The 21663-nt window shown below is 40.0% G+C and overlaps 1 protein-coding gene across 1 annotated transcript; it reads right to left on the bottom strand.

Moving 5' to 3' along the window:
* Positions 1-2243: 2243 nt before the first annotated feature.
* LOC121527276 (guanine nucleotide-binding protein G(olf) subunit alpha) lies at positions 2244-21453 on the bottom strand. Its single transcript, XM_041814172.1, has 12 exons — positions 21121-21453; positions 20569-20641; positions 19182-19236; positions 18920-19039; positions 10905-11002; positions 10621-10675; positions 10455-10528; positions 8994-9052; positions 8016-8136; positions 7794-7924; positions 6667-6734; positions 2244-3948 (listed from the first exon to the last, which is right to left on the bottom strand). The coding sequence occupies exons 1-12, from the start codon at positions 21269-21271 to the stop codon at positions 3802-3804; spliced, it is 1152 nt and encodes a 383-aa protein (XP_041670106.1). The 5' UTR covers positions 21272-21453; the 3' UTR covers positions 2244-3801.
* Between the last annotated feature and the right edge of the window lie 210 nt (positions 21454-21663).

Here is a 21663-nt window from a genome sequence, read left to right as displayed (position 1 = left end):
GTTTTTTTTTCACTGAAAGTCTCCAAAATATATAAACATATCCCCAAAATCTCCTAGAAAACACTTGAAAATTCCAAAACTCCAAATTAAATTCCCCAAAAAACAGAAATAATTTTTCAAAATTTCCATGAAAATACCTGAGAATTTCCAGTAAAATCCTTCAAACAAGAACACAGTTTGCACATTTCTTTTAAAAAACTCCATATATATATATATATATATATATATATATATATATATATATATATATATATATATAGTCTGATGATTTTTTAACTATACGAATGTCTCTAAACTTACCATGAAAATACTTTAGAATTCAAGCAAATTCCACAAAATTCCTAAAACCTCTTCTGAATACCAGACAAGTATTTAAACTTCTAATAGCAGAAGTTATTATGTTGCAGGAAAGCCAGAATATTTTGTCGTCATCAGGGGCACAGCTAAGGATTTTGGGCCCCCAGAAATATAACAAAGGGCCCCCCTTAACTGGCTAGCCAAGCAACGAATGTTGCGTCATTTTCACAGATTTGTATGCATTTTAATGTATTTTTCAAACTTTATTTCCCATCAATAATAAATATTTTTACTCTGGTTAAATTAAATTTACTTGCATTATTTTTCAGTGCTGTACTACAACATCTGGATATTTTAAGGGAGGAGCAGGGCCCCCCAGTATTGTATTTTACTCTATTTGATGCAAATGTCAGGCTGTTGACTGACTCCTTTAGTGGCTTCTGATTCAATAATGACAGTACTGATTAAGAAAAAGTAAATAAAACTTTTCATTGCGGGCTCCGACTGTGGGCCTGGGCAGAGCCGTTTAATGAGAGCTGCGACATTCCCGTTGACTCCAGTAGAAATGAAGGAATGCAGAAGTGACGCCTCATGGGGAGCCAAACAGTTCCAAACAGCGAATAGTTCCAGCCGAGAGCCCGCGTTTTCAGCGTAGCTGAGGCCAACTCACCGAGTAAGTACACAAAATTAGTTCATTTTTACATTTTGTCTCATGAGCTGACATCGTGTTAGCCTAGGCAACAGTTATTATATTTGGACAGCTTTAGTTAATGTTTATCCAAATACGTAGTTAACTTCCATGTGCAGTAAGCTAATATGAGCAGCACTTAAGTTATCTTATAGTTAGCAGAAGCAGATGTCAGTTTGTCCACATTTACCTCAAAATCATTTCACAGGTTTGTGCTCTTAGCGTACAAAGTTCATCCTTAGTTATGAGATTTTGTTGTTTAGCGAAGGAACGATGGTGACAGTATAGACTCGGTTTCATTATGCCGAATAGATGTTCTCTCTTATAGTTTATATTGAGTATCTTACAGTTCCCTGTTTACCTGGCTATCATTCAATTTCACCAGGGGTGTCCAAACTGTGGCCTGTGGTCCAGATTTAATTAGCCCATGGTAAATGAATGAAAGCAGGCTCACATCAGAGCATGAAGCTTGTGCTGTATTGTACTGTTATACTCTTAGTTTTGACGAGGGATGCAGGATATGCTGATAATACAAACTTACTGTAGCCAATACTGAGACAACGTTTCTAAAGGACAACAGCAGCCTGAATGGCACTTATTTACTCTGCTCCATCTCATGGTCCACTTAACTAAACATACTGCTCAATAATCTTCATCAGCAGCACTCCTCCAGAGTGTGACAGTTTGCTCTGATTCTCTGAATGTTGATGATGTGTCAGCGTCTCCCCTCTCTGCTGCAGAGTCGTTCTTGTCCTGAAGGCCAGATCCAGCAGACAGGCCGTTTTTAAAGTCTATTCACTAAGTGTATTGTTGGGTCATTGAGTGGATCTGGAGATGTAACAGGCGTTCTATGTGAGGGCTGGGTTATTATGGCAAAAATCTAAATCATGATGAACTTTGACCTCAGTTACAACCCCAACCCCAACCTCTGACTCTGTTTGTTCTGTAAATATCTGGATAATTTTAGAAAAATCTTAACCCATTATAAGCTCGCTTTGGACAAAAGAGTCTGCTCAATGACATGTTAGCGTCTGCTAGTGACATGTAAGCATGTGCTAAATCACATGTAACATTTAGTGTGGTAAATGGAGGAACAGTTCGTGTGGCGAATGTTAAAACGGTGGGATTTTTGACGTTCCTATGACGCTGTATTTGGCGTACTGTCATGTTCGGAGCATTGTGTTTCTAATCAGAATTGAGAAAGTAAGACTTCAAATCTTTGACCACTGAAAGGTTTTTATTTGGGGTTCACAGAGACTCTAACAACCAGCTGAAAGACAGAACCAGACAGACTTCAATATTAACAGAAAAGAGAGATAATGAGAGAAAGAACGGGGAGGTAGAGAATAAAATCACACTTATTTTTACAAGATATGAGAACCTGAATATTCAGAGTCATACTGACTGTGGGAACATAATAAAAAAACGTGTGAGCTCATATTTATCACAGAGGTTTTCACATTTCATTTGTAGTTTTCTACATGGTAATCCTCCGTCACGCCCCTAACCTCCGCCTAGGTAGAGTGAAGCTGAATTCCCGAATCACCGCGCCCCTCCTTCCCTATCCTCTCACTCCCACCTTTCCCTGACCCTGTGATGGTTTTCATCGGGGTTAAGAAGAAGTGATAAAAAGGACTGAGGCAGTCATTCTCCAGCTGCACCCCTTCTGTGGCCTCCCCTGCTTGTGGAGGTGTCGGTGAGAGTCCAGTCAGCAGTCTTCCCCATGATTGTGAACTGAACCAGAGAATGAACGCTCAGGAAACCGTTGCTGATTGGACCTTTCCACAACCCTCCAGTATTCAGAGGAGGTGCAGTTTAGATGTTCTGAGCTGTCAGCCGTAATCAAGATTATACAGAAATATAGAATTTTAAAATTTAAAAAGCACACACAGCAGCTTTCTCTTAAATAAATGTTCTTTTTTGATTTTTTAGGGACAAATTTAATTTTTACATGTCTGATAAAGTACATAATGTCATTACTGGCTCAGTCCCGTAAACGTAGTCCTAATCCCCGTTCACATTTAGTGTGTCCTAAATCCTGTTGAATGGAGGGGTAGCTTGAAGGTCTCGGTCTTCGTGGACCGTCAACTGGAGGGGAACTTTCTAAAACCAGTACTATAGGAAATCTCCCTGATTGCTTGGGAATCATCAGCAATAATAATATATATTGGTCGGGGGACAAAGATCTAAGAAGAAGATTAATACGTACTAGCTAAAATAACAATAAAACACTATAAATAGAAGACATTTAGACATATTTCTGAAGGTCTAATTTTAAAAAATCCCCGGTGGTAGATTGTCCGGTTCTCTCGTCTCTGTCCATAAATGCGGTCATCGACTACTGATGTCTGGAACCTGAAGGGTCGTCCCATTTTATGTGGAAAAATTTCACGACTACACCTGTAACTCCAAAGGGCACTGAAACTGATGGGTTAATATTACAAATGGGACCAAGCCACAGTCTGGATCAGCCAATCAGAGGAAAGATAAGTATAAACTGAAAATATTCTTATGTTATAAAACTTTCTAAAAATATTTCCTAAAATCTGCTAAACTGCACATGAGGTCAGCTGGTAGTCACAACAGGAAACCCCCGTCCTCTGCACCCACCCCATAAAACTACACTTCCCACAATCCTCTGCACCAGACAACAGCAGGAAGAGACAACAGCAGGAAAGACATTAGATAATCAGCCGAGGGATAAATGACTCATCCGTATTGATCACCTATTAGCATCGATTAGCTACCACATTAGCCTTCAGGTCACAAGTCTATGTTCATGAGTGGGCGGGGCCAGGTAGGCTCCCAGCAGCCAATCAAAGCAGCTCGTACTGACGCAGGTGCATGCGCTGGATGATGTCACGACAGTCATTGAAGACACGGCGAATGTTTTCAGTGTCGACCGCGCAGGTGAAGTGAGGGTAACAGTAATGTTTGCCATCGCCGCTCGCCGTGCTGATCCTCTGAAAGAGAGAGAGAGAAACAGGTTATGGTGACGACCCTACCCACATTGTCCTCCAGACATAACAGGTTACTCCATGGTACTTTTTAAGACCCAGGTAACAACACTCTTCCTACTCCCATATCTATGGCGCTGCTCAGAGAATGAAATGGACTCATGCTGCACAGATACAACGCTTTTTTAAGGCCGGAGATGCTCAGTCTGCTGACCCAACCTTACCCACAAACAAGCACCCATACTTGAGCCCAGCTGCATTCACATCTACTGTGAACTCTGCTTGAGTGCACACAAACTGTGCCATAAACCAGTTCTATGGAGTCATTATTGTCACAAAACTCAAGCAAATTTTAACATGAGAGTATGGGTGCTTTCACATAAGGCCCGCCAAGGAGGAGAAAGAAGAAAAAGCTACCATGGCAACCACTGGGGTCATGACCTGAGTAAAGATTGTTTTGTTTTGACCGGGTAGAAAGTCCATCCTGCAGCCATGGATGATTTAAAATCACTTTTTAAGATGCCAGCAAAGTCACTCTTCATATCTGCACATCTACTACCACCCAGAGGATTAAATGGGCTCCGATTAAATGCACAGATACAGCAGGTTTTGAGGTGACAGGAGACTTTTATTGCCTTTGCACCTCCTCTCACTGACTCCAACTTGTGTTCATCTGTAAGGTGAGTCACAGCAGACCATTTATTGACTGGATTCTGATGATTTCCAGTTTAGCTTTTACGATGACGTCATAAAGCTGATACAGCGCTCTGTGTGGTGTATTGTGAAAATCTTGTTTTATTTTTGTGGACTTCCGGTTTCCAGTTGCTCCTGTGTTGTTGCCGGTAACTTGTCACATGCTTCCCTTGAGGTTCACCATCACCCACGGCACAGCGGAGAGTATCGCACCTGCGGTGTATCACCCAATTAGTCTCCCTTCTTGAGGACCTGGAGAACTCTCTGCTGTGCCAGAGTCTCGCTGACTACTCACCGTGTGCCTCACTTACTGATCACCTGCAGCCGAACCATAGCACTCTCTCCACCACCAAGACTCTCACTCCCCGGACCTGGGGATTCTTACCTTTACCTGTGCCATTAAAACCTTTAAAACTGCATCTGTGTCCGCATTTTGGGTCAAACTCATACCACACATAACACTCTGTCCTGTATCCAGGCTCGGTTGCATTCACATCTCATCCAATCTGAGCCAGAGTCCACTTGAATTACACCCGAGACCACCTCCCCAAGTGGGCCCGGGCCCGGTGCCCAAGCGCGGTTCGTTTGTATTCACACTACCAAAACAAACCGGACTTTGGGCTCAAGTGCACTCAGATACGGGACTGGGCCCCTAGTGTGAAAGCACCCTCTGACTCATTCAGAGCTCAGGTTTTTCTTCAAACCTGCCTTTGTGCTCACAGAACCACTGAAAATGACTGAAATCGCTGTAGTGCATATGCCAAGCCTGTATGTGGCGCTGTAATGCTGCCACGGAAATGCACCAAAAGAGAGAAGAAGATCACAGAAAACTGACACAAACTTTCTTCTAGTTGCCCTTCTGGTTGTTCTCCAAGGCGGATTTAAGAACATCTGGTGTGTGTGTTTTGCGGTGGTGGTAAGGGATCAGATTTTGCTGTCAAAGCCATAACAAGCTCAGTAGCTTCTGCAGCAAGAACACAACCCTGTAGTCCGCCATTGTTGTTTTGGCCAGACCCAAGCAGGCGTCTTAAGAGAGGTACGCTATGTGTGACGTAATTGTTTCAAGAAAGATGCGGAGACGAAACGGTAGTCGTTTATGGATTTATGCACTCTGGGACCCGTTTTCAGAAAGTATTGTTTACAGTCACCCAAAACACTGTTTCCACGTGGATGAAATGCCGATACAACAAAAAACTTTTGTGCATACACCTGAATTCATCTCCGTGTGGACAGGGCCTCAGTGAGATTAAAGCTGTCTCCTGGAGAACAGCATAGCAACAACGGGCAGAGCTAATCTGATTGGTAAATCCTCTACCTGCCACACAGAGAAAGTTTCGTACACAAACTTAGAGAAATTTTGTTTGCTCTACAAAGAAAGCAGAAGCAACCAAAATGGGGGTGTGTGGGGGGGTGGGGGGGGTGGGGGTGGGGGGGGGGGGTGTTGAGATCAAGTAGACAGAGAAATTCATCAGTATTTCTCAACTGGTCCAGCACAGGACACACAAAAATCTCCTTATAACACACTGTGACCCAAATTTCTTAAATTTTTGAACCTAACCAAATGTTTACAAAAAATGGACTTGAGATGGAAAAAGTGATGAACACATATCCTTCAAAATAAGGGCACATCATAGACTGTTGGCAGCACATTTTTTTTCAAGCACACGTTTGAGGCACACTGATGATGGCTTCGGGACCCACTATTGGTCTTGATCCACCAGTCGAGAACTAAAGTCCTCGGTCAGCTCTTCACTTAGACTCAGGCGCATGTTTACATTTACACTGAACCCGGCTTGGGGGTCAGATCTGAGCCTAGGGCCCTGATGTAAAACCATTTTCATAGCTCTCTATCACAGCACCAACTTCATCATTCTTCTTCCCCTTCACCATTTAGTTTGTTTACACATGTGATTATATGCAGAGCTCTCATTGGTCAACCCTACAACTTCTGGATCAGGATATAACTGTGTTTTTGATCTTGCCATAAGAGAGAAAGCTGTTTTTTTTGGTTTGTTTGTTTGTTTTTTTTACCAGAAACTCGTCTCTGATGAAGAACTTGGCTCGGGTCACTTTGGGGTCTTCATCAGCGTCTGGAACAGCTGCACACAAACATATAAATACCTTCATCAACCACTTTATCTGGGACACATGTTCAGCTGCTCGTTAACACGACTATCTAATCATCCAATCACATGACACAAACCAATTTACATATGCAGACATTATGAGTTAGTATAAGTTAGTCTGTTGAAGCAACTAAGGATGACATCATCTTCAAAGGCAGAACTTGGAATTTTTTAAAGACATCAAAGGATGACATCATCTTCAAAGGCAGATTTTGGAATGTTTTAAAGACATTAAAGGATGACATCATCTTCAAAGGCAGATTTCGGAATGTTTTAAAGACATTAAAGGATGACATCATCTTCAAAGGCAGATTTTGGAATGTTTTAAAGACATTAAAGGATGACATCATCTTCAAAGGCAGATTTTGGAATGTTTTAAAGACATTAAAGGATGACATCATCTTCAAAGGCAGATTTTGGAATGTTTTAAAGACATTAAAGGATGACATCATCTTCAAAGGCAGATTTGGCAGATATTGGAATGTTTTAAAGACATTAAGGGATGACATCATCTTCAAGGCAGATTTGGCAGATATTGGAATGTTTTAAAGACATTAAAGGATGACATCATCTTCAAAGGCAGATTTTGGAATGTTTTAAAAACATTAAAGGATGACATCATCATCTTCAAAGGCAGATTTTGGAATGTTTTAAAGACATTAAAGGACAACATCATCTTCAAAGGCAGATTTGGCAGATTTTGGAATGTTTTAAAGACATTAAGGGATGACATCATCTTCAAGGCAGATTTGGCAGATATTGGAATGTTTTAAAGACATTAAAGGATGACATCATCTTCAAAGGCAGATTTTGCAATGTTTTATAGACATTAAAGGATGACTTTTTCAAAGGCAGAGGATGGAATGTGAAAGCTGGTGATTTCTGGGCCTTTTAACTCTAGTTTAAATTACTTCCTGCCCTCCATCTGGAGTTCATCATTTTGAAGTGGTGTTATCTGAAAACAACCTAAAAGGGGGTGCATATATTGTGTGTAGGCAGGTTTGTGAGTATTGTGTATCAGTTGTCATGTACCTTCAGCAGGTACTTGGTAGTTTGCGTATTCGGGGAAATAATCTTCCAGTTTAGATTTCCCTGCCAGAATCTTATCAGCAAGGACGTCCTGTTTGTTCAAGAACAGGATCACTGAGATCGTCTTTAGGAACCTGCAGCCAATCAGAGTGCAGAGAAGGTTAAATACAGCCAATCAGAGAGCAGAGGGGGTAAGCTAAAGCCAGTCAAAGAGCAGGGAGTTACCTATTGGTCCAGATGGATCTGAAGAGGTCGAGGCTTTCTCTCAACCGGTTGGTGGAGTTGTCCTCTCTGATCACCATGTTGTAGCTACTGCTCGCCGCCACGAAGATGATCGCTGTTACATCTAAATAAACACACTCAGGCTCACTGATGCTTTACACTCAATAAGGACACAGACAGATGTCTTGATCCTTACTCTTAGCTCATTTCTTCCACATTCCTTCCCTTTTTCTGGAAGGCCATGAATATGGACCAACTTGTGGGGGCAGTTTTTAGTAATGAGCCAAAAGTTCAAGCAAGAGAACACAACAAATAAGAATGAGACAGTTCCTCCCATGTCCAGAGGCAGTTAGGAGAAGCAGCAGACGTCATATGCACCTCTGCGTCAAAATGTCAGTTTTAACAGCAAAAATAAACCTGTGTACAGCCTGGTTCAAAAAATATTTTTGGTATGAATAGTTCATGCATTTATGGACACGTACATTTCCCAAGCAACATTCTGCAAGTGTTACAACAGCACGGCTTCACAGTGAGAGAGGGCAGGGCCTGCATACAAAAACCGATGATGGGATGTTTTATAAACTCTCAAGGATGACATCATCTTCAAAGACAAGGAATGCTTGTGAAGCTGGGGATGTTAGGGGCTTTTTCCCTCTATTCTAACCAAACAGCTTCTCTACATGCTCTACAGTGGTTAGGAGCTGCAAAGAAAGATATGATGTTAGTTCACCTGGCCACAAGGAAAAACAACCACAAAAGAACAGCAGGGCAGAGTCAGACAGGAGCTGGATGTCAGCTAGAAGACGTGGGGGTTCATGAGAGACAGCACCCTCTAGTGGATGGACGATTTAACATCCACACTAAATTCAAGTGGCATGGGAGTGCAAGGGTAGAGACGGTGGTGTTGTTTAATAAATAGAGAGGCTATTTTCATATGTGAAGGATGCATAAACAAGCCTGTCTGATCCCACATGTACTCACCATTGAAGCACTGAATCCACTTCCTACGTTCGTCTCTCTGTCCTCCTACATCAAACATACTAACAGACACGGACAGGTAGAGGGAAAGGTGACACATCTGAACCCTTTTTTATACAATAATAATACATATAAAGTTTCAAAGATTCTGCAGGGACTAACAGAAGGGGTGCATGCTGAGTTATCTCCTCTAAACCTTATGATTCTTTCCTTTTTTTGGTCTCCTATTGATCTCATTATTGGTGCAGAACCTGCCTTTGTGGTTTAAACCTCCTTAGGATTTCTCTGTTGGTACTCTAAATGTCTGCTTGCTCAAATTTTCTGTGCTCATGCTCACACCATTCTCATTTTATTCAGCTTGCTTTTGCTTGTTTGGGAAACTGATACTCCCTGATTTTTCTCTGCATGTGTGTTTGAAACGTTCTCTAAAGTGTACAAAAATCTCTCTGCACATACATAACACTTTCTCTGCACATGGACAAAACTCTCTCTGCACATGGACAAAACTTTCTCTGCACATGCACAAAACTCTCTCTGCACATATATAAAACTTTTTCTGCAAATGGACAAAACTTTCTCTGCACATGCACAAAACTCTCTCTGCAAATATATAAAACTTTTTCTGCAAATGGACAAAACTTTCTCTGCACATGCACAAAACTCTCTCTGCACATATATAAAACTTTTTCTGCACATGGACAAAACTTTCTCTGCACATGGATAAAACTCTTTCTGCACATGTATAAAACTTTGCACATGGACAAAACTTTCTCTGCACATATATAAAGCTTTCTCTGCAAATGGACAAAACTTTCTCTGCACATATATAAAACTTTTTCTGCACATGGACAAAACTCTTATTGCACATGCACAAAACCTTCTCTGCACATATATAAAACTTTCTTTTCACATGCATAAAACTTTTTCTGCACATGCACAAAGCTCTCTCCTCACATGCCCAAAACTTTCTCTGCTGCCCAAAGCTTTCTCTGTACATGCCCAAACATTTTTCCATGCACATGGACAAAATTTTCTCTGCACATGGACAAAACTTTCTCTGCACATAGACAAAATTTTCTCTGCACATGGACAAAACTCTCTCTGCACATGCACAAAACTCTCTCTGCACATGCACAAAACTCTCTCTGCACATGGACAAAACTTTCTCTCCACATGCATAAAACTTTCTCTGCACATGGACAAAACTTTCTCTGCACACGCACAAAACCCTCTGTGCACATGCACAAAACTTTCTTTGCACATGCATAAAACTTTCTCTGCACATGCCCAAAGCCATCTCCGCACATGCCTAAAGCTTTCTCTGCTGCCCAAAGCTTTTTCTGCACATGCTTCCCACAAGAATATTCATCTTTGGGGGTACAGAGCTTTACCTTTATTCTCAAATTTCTTTCAGCAAAAGTACAAAACTTTATTTATATGAAGGGGGCTGGGCTAAACACTCACTGGAAGTTGACCTTGTCGACTTGAAACCTGGTCTCAAAGATCCCAGAGGTTAAAACTCTGCAGCGCAACAAATCCTGCCGGTAAAGATGGAGAAAGTTGATCAGACAACAATGCTGGCAACACTTGAGTCACTACCGGGCTCCATTGTGATTGGCTGGTTGTTTACCTGGTCAGTAGGTGTGTAGTCTGTCCTCCTGACGGCGTCCAACCTATCCAGGAAGCTGCACACACAGACACGTATAAACTAGATTAGTGCAAGTCTGTTCTTAACTGACTGTATCATCTGCCCCCTCAGGGTTAGTGGAGCGCTCTGATTGGTCCACTGGGACAGAACATGTCAAAGTGGCTCCTAAAGGAATGGTAGCTGTACTGATGGGCCATGTGTGCTTTCATACAGACACTCGACAAAACTGACATACCATTTAGTGCATGTGCATGAGCTTGACTTACTACTTAGCACAGTCAATGAGCTGATACTCATTGGAGCGTTCAAAACACGCCTTCACGCCGTCATCCTCCCACAGCTTCTGAGCATGCTCAAAGAACTCCTGAGAGACAGACATGAACATTAAAGAGAAAAACCACTTCATGATAGAGAGTGTTTAGGTTCACACACATGAGCTCTGAGTCATTTAGGAGGTAACCAATAGGAAACCGGCTTCAGTGTCCAGCCGAAGTTTGGTTTGTAACATTTAGGAATCATATTAGAAATATGATCGTTTCTGTGGCTCGCCTGTTAGTTCTACATGCAGTGTGATATGACGCTGCTGATCATTAGAATAAATATGGGCCAGCTACGCACTAGCTAAGAGGCTAGCTGAGACTCTTTAACAGCTTTTCTCCTTTGTTTTGGGCTAAACATGCATTTAAAGGACATTCTGATATCCTATTTAGACATTAATCTAATGAAGTACTGGTTAGACTGGAATGAAAACTGGGGGCCTAGACTGGTCTGCTTTCAAAAGGCAAGAATGAAATGTTTTATAGACATTAAAGGATGATGTCATCCTCAAAGGCAAGAATGGAATGTTTTATAGACATTAAAGGATGATGTCATCCTCAAAGGCAAGAATGGAATGTTGTGTAGACATGAAAGGATGATGTCATCCTCAAAGGCAAGAATGGAATGTTGTGTAGACATGAAAGGATGACATCATCTTCGAAGGCAAGCATGGAATGCTGTATACTAGTGCATCTCAAAAAATTAGATTATCGTGCAAAAGTTGAATATTTTTTGTCACTCATTTCTGAGAGTGAAACCCATATATTATTTAAACTCATGACACAAAAAGTATTTCAAGCCTTTATTTCTTGAAATGTTGAAGATTATGACTTACAGATCATGAAAACCCAAAATTCAGTGTCCCAAAAAATTAGAATATTACATAAAATGAATAAAAAAGGTTATTTTAAACAGAAATGTCAGGCTTCTGAAAAGCATGTTCATTTCTATGCCTTCAATACTTGGTTGGGCCTCCTTTTGCATGAATTGCTGCATCAATGCGGCGTGGCATGGAGGCGATCAGCCTGTGGCACTGCTCAGGTGTAATGAAGCCCAGGTTGCTTTGATAGCGGCCTTCAGGTCATCTGCATTGTTGGGTCTGGTGTCTCTCATCTTCCTCTTGACAATACCCCGTAGGTTCTCTATGGGGTTCAGGTCAGGTGAGTTTGCTGGCCAATCAAGCACAGTAACACCATGGTCATTGAAGCCAACCTTTGGCAGTGTGGGCAGGTGCCAGGTCCTGCTCGAAAATGAAATCAGCATCTTCATAAGGCTTGTCAGCAGAAGGAAGCATGAAGGTCTCTAAAATGTCCTGGTAGATGGCTGCGTTGACTGTGGACTTCAGAAAACACAGTGGACCAACACCAGCAGATGCCATGGCAGCCCAAATCATCACTGACTGTGGAACCTTCACACTGGACTTCAAGCAACGTGGATTCTGGGCCTCTCCGCTCTTCCTCCAGACTCTGGGACCTTGATTTCCAAATGACATGCAAAATTAACTTTCATCTGACAAGAGGACTTTGGACCACTGAGCAACAGTCCAGTTCTTTTTCTCCACAGCCCAGGTAAGACACTTCTGACATTGTCTCTGGTTCAGGAGTGGATTGACACGAGGAATGCCACATTTGTAGCCCAGGATCCGTCCGTGCGTAGTGGCTCTTGATGCGCTGACTCCAGCCTCAGTCCACTCCTTGTGAAGCTCCCTCAAATTCTTGAATGGATTTTGCTTGACAGTCCTCTGAAGGCTGCGGTTCTCCCTTATACTGGTGCACCTTTTTCTACCACACTTTTTCCCTCCACTCAACTTTCTATGAATATGCTTGGATGAAGCACTCTGTGAACAACCAGCTTCTTTAGCAATGACCTTTGACCTTACCCTCCTTGTGTCTTCTGGACATCTGTCAAGTCTGCAGTCCTCCCCATGATTGTGTAGCCTACTGACCCAGACTGAGAGACCATTTATAGGCTCAGGAAACCTTTGTAGGTGTTTGGAGTTCATTAGTGGGGATGCTGACAAGCATCCACACTATTGATATCCACGTCGGCCATTTTGTTTATTAGTGGGGATGCTGACTAAGCATCCACACTATTGATATCCACGTCGGCCATTTTGTTTATTAGTGGGGATGCTGACTAAGCATCCACACTATTGATATCCACGTCGGCCATTTTGTTTATTAGTGGGGATGCTGACTAAGCATCCACACTATTGATATCCAAGTCGGCCATTTTGACTTTATTATTATTAAACTTCTTCCGTGCCGGCTATCTCCTCCTTCATACTTTGTCGTATCGACACCGTTCAAACTTCAAAAAATCACATTTCTCCGCCATTCGTGCGCTATGACTTTTCTCATTTCTAACTTTTATAATTTTTAAAATATTTAACTTTGTTTAACAATGTTAAGCAGATGGCAAAAATTTCACAAATTTGCACTTTTTTCACTGCTCATAACTTTGGCACTCCTTGGGCTATTTTCACTATTTTACTCTCATACTCTTCAGCTTCTTGTGCAGAATTTTGCGAACTATAATACTCTTTTCTACTATTTATACTTTTTGAACTAGCATACGAACAGCCAACAGAAAAATGTAGCTACACCTCTCCTCTTGCTCACAAAAAAAGATTTGAGGTCAATAGGATTAACGGTTTTGGCACAGTGATCTTCAAAGCGTGACCAACTCCTCTACAGCTCCTAATCTGCAGCAATGCATTTTTTGATCAAAGACTCCTGGGTGAGAGCTTTCGGTACCACTGTTTTTAACTCGCTCTTGTAGCATGAATTTTCACTTCCCACACATAAAAAACATATCACTGCGTTCCTCAGCTTCTGCTGATTCTCACGGTACTTTTCTTTTTCTGCTAGCTTTCACAACAACAGCTTAAATTGACTTTGTTTGAGTGCATGTTTTGGCCACTAAACTGAGCTTTCTGTGCAGTTTCAACAGAAACTTTTAGCTTGTTTTTGCCACTATATCCTATTTTTGCCCCTGTTTGACCAATTTTTTACACTTTTCACCCATTTAAGCTACCTTTTGCTATTGAATAGCACCTTTTCCTACTTTTGAACCTAATTCATTTTAAAGGCTACTTTGAGCTATTCATATGCTACTTTGAGCTATTCTTATGCTATCTTCAGCTCATTTTAGGCTACTTTGAGCTATTCCAATACTACTTTCAGCTCATTTTAGGCTACTTTGAGCTATTCCTATGCTACTTTCAGCAATTATAGGATACTTTAAGCTATTCTTATGCTACTTTCAGCTACTATAGGCTACTTTGAGCTATTCTTATGCTTTTCTCAGCTATATATAGGCTACTTTGAACTATTCTTATGCTACTTTGAGCTATTTTATGCTACCTTGAGCTATTCTTATGCTATCTTCAGCTATTATAGGTTACTTTAGCTATTCTTATGCTACTTTGAGCTATTTTAGACTTCTCTGAGCTGTTTGTATGCTACTGTGAGCTATTATAGGCTACTTTGAGCTATTCTGTTGCTACTTTGAGCTATTTAGGCTACCTTCAGCTAATCTCATGCTACTTTCAGCTAATCTTATCCTATTTTCAGCTCTTTGCAGGCTACTTTAAACTATTCCTATGCTACTTTTAGGCTACTTTGAGGTATTCTTATGCTACTTTGAGCTATTATAGGCTACTTTGATCTGTTCTTATGCTATCTCCAGCTCATTTTAGGCTACTTTGAGCTATTCCTATGCTACTTTCAGCTATTATAGGCCACTTTGAGGTATTCTTATGCTACTTTGAGCTATTATAGGCTACTTTGAGCTATTCTTTTGCTTTCTTCAGCACATTTTAGGCTACTTTGAGCTATTCCTATGCTACTTTCAGCTAATATAGGCTACTTTATACTATTCTTAAGCTACTTTCAGCTATTATAGGCTACTTTAAGCTATTCTTATGCTACTCTCAGCTATATATAGGCTACTTTGAGCTATTCTTATGCTAATTGCAGCTATTATAAGTGACTTTTAGCTATTCTTATGCTATTTTGAGCTATTTTAGGCTACTTTAAGATATATTGATGCTATTTTCAGCTATTTCAGGCTACCTTGAGCTGTGCTTATGAACCTTTGATTATTTTTAGGCTACATTGAGCTATTCTTTTGCCTCCTTTCAGGTATTTTATGCTACTTTGAGCTACATTGATGCCATTTACATCTATTAAAGTCTACTTTGAGCTGTGCTTATGCTAATGTCAGATATTTTCAGATTACTTTGACCTTTATTTAGGCTACTTAAAGCTATTTGTATGGTACTTTAAGCTATTCTTATGCTACTTTAAGCTATATTTAGGCCCTTCTGGCTATTTAAGGCTACTTTGAGCTATTCCTACGCTACTGTAAGCTATATTTAGGCTCTTTCTGGCTATCACAGGCTACTTTGAGCATTTCTTATGCTTTTTTCAGCTATTTTAGATGACTTTTAGCCATTCCTATGCTACTTTCAGCAATTATAGGATACTTTAAGCTATTCTTATGCTACTTTCAGCTACTATAGGCTACTTTGAGCTATTCTTATGCTACTTTGAGATATTCTTATGTTATCTTTAGCTCATAGTCGGCTACTTTGAGCTATTCCTATGCTACTTTCAGCTATTATAGGCTACTTTAGCTATTCTTATGCTACTTTGAACTATTTAAGACTTCTTTTAGCTGTTCGTATGCTACTGTCAGCTATTATAGGCTACTTTAAGATATATTGATGACATTTTTCAGCTATTTTAGTCTACCTTGAGCTGTGCTTATGAACCTTTGAGTTATTTTTAGGCTACTTTCAGCTATTCCTACGCTACTTTAAGCTATATTTAGGCTCTTTCTGGCTAGCACAGGCTACTTTGAGCATTTCTTATGCTTTTTTCAGCTATTTTAGGTGACTTTGAGCCATTCTTATGCTACTTTCAGCTATTTTACTCTACTTTGAGCTGTGTTTATGCTACTTCCAGCAATTTCTAGACTACCTTGACCTGTTTTTAGTCCACTTTGAGATTTTCTAATGCTACTTTTAGCTTTTTAGGCTATTTCTGGCTATTTCAGGCTACTATGAGCTTTTCTTGTGCTATATTCAGCTATTTTAGGTGACTTTGAGCTATTCTTATGCTACTTTCAGCTATTTTAAGGCTATTTTTTTAAGCTGCTCAGAACTTTTCTTTTGCTGTTTTCAGCTATTTTGCTCTACTTTGAGCTGTGTTTGTGCTACTTTCAGCAATTTTCAGACTACTTTGACCTTTTATATAGGCTACTTTGAACTATTTTTAGGCTACTTTGAGATTTGCTTATGCTACTTCTAGCTATATAGGCTATTTTGAGCTATTATCAGGCTACTTTCAGCTGTTTTATGGTATTTTCAGCAAATGTTTTGCTTTTTCTGCAATTTTTAGTAGTTCTTCCACAGTTTAGCTCTCAGCATCCCCACGCAATTTCAGCTGAAATTGCAATCTTGATCTAGTTAACTGATTGAGGTGTGACACCGTGACTTTCCAATACTGAACTTTTTTACAATATTCTAATTTTCTGAGACACTGAATTTTGGGTTTTCTTATCTGTAAGCCATAATCGTCAACATTTCTTCTTCCTTCGTCAGGGCTTGAAATACTTCACTCTGTGTGTAGTGAGTCTGTATGATAAATGGGTTTCACTTTCAGAAAAGAGTGACAAAAAATATTGAACCTTTCATGATATTCCAATTTTTTTGAGATGCACTAGTAGACATTAAAGGATGACATCTTCAAAGGCAAGAATGGAATGTTTTAGAGACATTAAAGGATGACATCTTCAAAGGCAAGAATGGAATGTTGTATAGACATTATAGGATGACATCTTCAAAGGCAAGAATGGAATGTTGTATAGACGTTAAAGGATGACATCTTCAAAGGCAAGAATTAAATGCTGTATAGACATTAAAGGATGACATCTTCAAAGGCAAGAATGGAATGTTGTATAGACATTATAGGATGACATCTTCAAAGGCAAGAATGGAATGTTTTAGAGACATTAAAGGATGACATCTTCAAAGGCAAGAATGGAATGTTTTAGAGACATTAAAGGATGACATCTTCAAAGGCAAGAATGGAATGTTGTATAGACGTTAAAGGATGACATCTTCAAAGGCAAGAATGGAATGTTGTATAGACATTAAAGAACAACATCTTCAAAAGCAAGAATGGAATGATGTATAGACATTAAAGGATGACATCTTCAAAGGCGAGAATGGAATGTTTTATAGACATAAAGGGATGACATCTTCAAAGGCAAGAATGGAATGTTTTAGAGACATTAAAGGATGACATCTTCAAAGGCAAGAATTAAATGCTGTATAGACATTAAAGGATGACATCTTCAAAGGCAAGAATGGAATGTTGTATAGACATTAAAGGACAACATCTTCAAAGGCAAGAATGGAATGTTTTAGAGACATTAAAGGATGACATCTTCAAAGGCAAGAATGGAATGTTGTATAGGCATTAAAGGATGATGTCATCTGTCTAAAGCCATTTAAGGTTCTAAAGGATGACATCATCTTTAGGGGCAGAAGACAGAGTGTTGGTGAAGTTGGGATGTTTGGGGGGTTTCTCTCTATTTCACTAATCAGGAAGCTGTTTTAAAGTCAACATGAGGGAAAGCTTTCATGATATACATGCTTATCTGCTATTTAGCTGTTAATCTTGTGGGGTACTAGTTAGTTTGAAATGACAACTTAATTCAAGAAAAGTCACGAGGAAGTTGTGATGGATCATTTATGGACGAGCTAGTTCTAAGAGCTGGCTCCGTGTGTGAATCACAGGAGTAAGCTCTTGTTTGAGATACAGTTTCAGTTTTCCATTTCTGATCTTGTTTTAAGGACATTAAGCCAAAATACTTCCAAATCAAGAGTCACTTGAGCAGCTAGAGATGGGCTGGTATTTCTGAGCTGAGAGAAATAATCCAGATCTCTAAAAGCTGACGGGCTGGTCTTTAATGGGCCACAGTACATGATGCTTCCACACAGCCAATCCAGATCCAGATAAGGACATCCCTACCACCTCTGTATCAGTCAGAGCCATCAGATACCCGGCTGTTTCACTGAGCTGTGTTGACACAAAGCATTAAGGATTACCACGTGGTATATGGATGCCCAAATGAAGATGGATTCCTCTTCATGTGCTGTATTAACAGGGTGTTAAAATGTTCCTTCTTACAGACTCATTAAGCACCTAAACACATCACGACAGGTCCAGGTGATGATCTGCATAGTTGGACAGAAACAGGAAGCTGTTTGTTTTGTCTCGTTGGGTCTTCAGAGACCTGACATGCTCAGATAATGAGGCCTCATGTGACACACACAGGGACAGCCAGGTGTGTGTTGGTCCCGAGTTAACTCGTTACATCAGGTCATTATCACCATTTAAACAAACAACCATCATCTCTCTGGGTGCTTTAAAGGAACAATTCACCTTTTCATACACACGGCCCAGTTCACCTGCTAATAGTGCCTCCAGGTGAGGCCTCACTCCTACAGACCATGAATCGTAGTCATTTTTAAAAGGTCCATCGGACCTTCATGTCTGGACTTGTTTTTCCTTGATCTGCCATCTGAACAGTGACATTTTATTTAAGCCCTGTATGAGTGTCTCATGGCATTTTTTTGATGATTTTGATGTTGATGTTTTTCAAAACAACGTAATTGCAGACAAGATTATTTTTTTGAAGCGGAAGAGGAAAACCTCCATTTCCAAAAATACCTGCCTATGTGTTGACAATGCCTCAATATGATGTCACAAGGAGAGCAAATTCTGATTGGATCATAAGATTTCTGGTTTTCAGATGTATGCAGACCATGAACAAAGGACTAGTGTGACTTGTTCCACTTTTCATGGGTGAGTCGATCCTCCTGATACACAAATATGAAGAAACGGTGCAGACAGACTGCATGGATGCTGTCAGTGTGTTAGCGTGTCACCTCTGTGTATTCAAAGTCCGACAGCGGTGCGATGCTCTTGATATAATCCACTCTAAACTGGTTGCCAGGGTTACCCAGAGGAATGGGTGGAGTCAGCATACTCATGGCGGACACGATGGTCTATAACACAAACACCACTGATATCAGACCTGGTAAAGGTTCATAATATTCACATAAAAATGTTTAACAACCTCATTAAAGCAGTATCTTAACCACTGAACCAATCACAGATGTTCTGCTTCAATATGGTCATGTGACGTACCACAATAGCATCCTTCACATTCTTCCTGATGTCTTGAATTTTCTGCTGCTTCTCCCTGTAAAAACAAAGGTTTCATCTGAGCAGAGGACAGATGTTTGTTTAAATAATCAGCCAATCAGATCAATACTTTGATCCTTTGGATTAAACACTGTTGATTTATTATCAATCAGCAGGAGTGGACTGGCAATCTGGCGTACCCGGCATTCCCCCGATGGGCCGACGTACTTTTGGGCCAGTATGATTTATATTTAATGACATTTTCTGCTAAGGGGTCCATTTTACAGCCAAAGACTGGACCCAAAGACGGCTCAAAGGTCTGACATCACTCAGACTTCATCCAAAACTTTATACTGTCCATGAACAACACACGAGCTACAACATGTGAGAACATTATCATGAACAACAGAAACACATTAGAAACACACTAGAAACACAGATGTCCCTGTGCTGTTTGACCCACTGAAAAGCTCTCATAAACATTTCATCAAGAACATCACAATGGACTGTGGGATATGAATGCTTTCACTTCTGTGGCATATAACAATAGAAATGTAAATGATAATGATAATAATGAAAATAATAATAATAAAATAATAATAACAAAATAATAATAATAATATTAATAATAATAATAATATCATTATTATTATTGATATTATTGTTATTATTTTTTATTATACATTGGATTTATATAGCACCTGTCATTGGGCACAAGGTCATTTAAACAGTAATATTAGGGCCACTCGATATATATATATAAATATATGTGTGTGTGTGTGTGTGTAATAGATGAAAACATTGAAAATAATCTATTTGCATGGAAGAAATTTTGTTTTTGTCTTTTTTGCTCAACTCCTGCAGCTGAGAGCCTGATCAAATCGAACTTTTATCCAGGACAGATCAATAAGGAAATACTCAAAGGTTTAGCTCAGAATCATCACATTATCATTAATCTGGACAATTCTATTAACAGGGTTATCTTACTACTGTTATTAGTTTAGATTCTTGTAAATTTATGAATTTATAATGTTGTTAATATCATCCAAATTTAGGCCTTTTTAAACAAAAAAAATAAGAGTTTTATTTCTTGTAAATTAATGAATTTAAAAATCATAAAAATTCTGAGCTAAAATTTTCTTTTTCAATAACCAGATTCTCTTTATTGATTGTATTTTTGAGATTATCTGTAAATAAGGAAAATCAGCTGCTGCAGATTTAAATTAGCTTTAAACTTAATCTGGTTCCCTGAAACAGAGCTAACATTTATATTCTATATTGCTCACGGTCCCTGTACAAATAAAATGAAATAAATTATACTTCCCATCACCTGGAGTGTAAACAAACATGTAAACACTGACAGAGACTGGAGAACTAAAGTCTGACTTACTCAGCATTAAAACCGTCGACGTGAAGAATCCTCATCTGCTTCACGATCGTACTTTTACCTGATTCTCCTGCTCCTAAAACGGACAGGTGACAGGAAGACAGGTGAGCCAAGGACAGAGACAGGACAGAGGAAACACAGGTCCGCCCCCCCGCCCCCCCGCCCCCAATAATCTTCAGGTCTGTGGTGTCACTCTGATTATTCTAAGCTTCTGATCGAGTTAGAGCCTCCCTGATGTGGAATCATTAAAAGTCCAACATGTTTGTTCCTTATGATTCTGCTTTAAATAGCCAATCAGTGAGCAGGCCGGGGATCATGACCAACCAGATGTCTAGTTTCTGTGAGAGCTCATGTCTGTGGAATCTCCACGGTCAAATCGTTCTACAAACATCAGCTCTGTGGTCTGACGGTCTAAAGAATCTTTAACTTTACGCCGTCAGAGGTAAAAAAAAATAAATAAATCAGCTCAATCTCTCCTGATGTCTGTGGTCTCTCTTACTGTCTCGTGTGTAGCCAGCCTGATATGAACGTTGAAAGGGCGTTTGGCGAGCTCACCCAGTAGTAAGAGTCTGTGTGTGGCCTTGTACGCCTGTCGCTCCTTCTGCAGCTGCCTCTCGATCTTCTTATTCGCTTCTCGTTTGGCTTTTTCATCCAGACGTTCTTCCTCTGTCTTTCCTCCCAGACAGCCCATTTCACCTGGGACCATGGAAACCAGTTATCAGATGTGTACGGGTGGGATCATCCCAGTACAACCAGTAAAAACCATACTAGTAGGAACCATTCCAGTACAACCAGGAAAAAACATACTAGTTAGAACCATTCCAGTACAACCAGTAAAAACCATACTACTGAGAACCATTCCAGTACAACCAGTTAAAACATTTCTAGTTAAAACCATTCCAGTACAACCAGTAAAAACCATACTACTGAGAACCATTCCAGTACAACCAGTTAAAACCATACTAGTTAGAACCACTCCAGTACAACCAGTAAAAACCATACTACTGAGAACCATTCCAGTACAACCAGAAAAAAAACATACTAGTTAGAACCATTCCAGTACAACCAGTAAAAACCATACAGCTGAGAACCATTCCA

Source organism: Cheilinus undulatus, linkage group 19, assembly GCF_018320785.1.
Source record: "Cheilinus undulatus linkage group 19, ASM1832078v1, whole genome shotgun sequence".
Classification (NCBI taxonomy): domain Eukaryota; kingdom Metazoa; phylum Chordata; class Actinopteri; order Labriformes; family Labridae; genus Cheilinus; species Cheilinus undulatus.
This window is presented reverse-complemented; position numbering and strand designations above follow the sequence as displayed.

Excerpts from the sequence above, each read along its gene's own strand:
- LOC121527276 (XM_041814172.1), bottom strand. The coding sequence starts at position 21,271 with ATGGTCCCAGGTGAAATGGGCTGTCTGGGAGGAAAGACAGAGGAAGAA. Across the intron at positions 6,735-7,793 it reads CTACCAAGTACCTGCTGAAG|CTGTTCCAGACGCTGATGAA; the intron begins GTACATGACAAC and ends GTTTGTGTGCAG. Across the intron at positions 3,949-6,666 it reads TCATCAGAGACGAGTTTCTG|AGGATCAGCACGGCGAGCGG; the intron begins GTAAAAAAAACA and ends TCTCTCTTTCAG.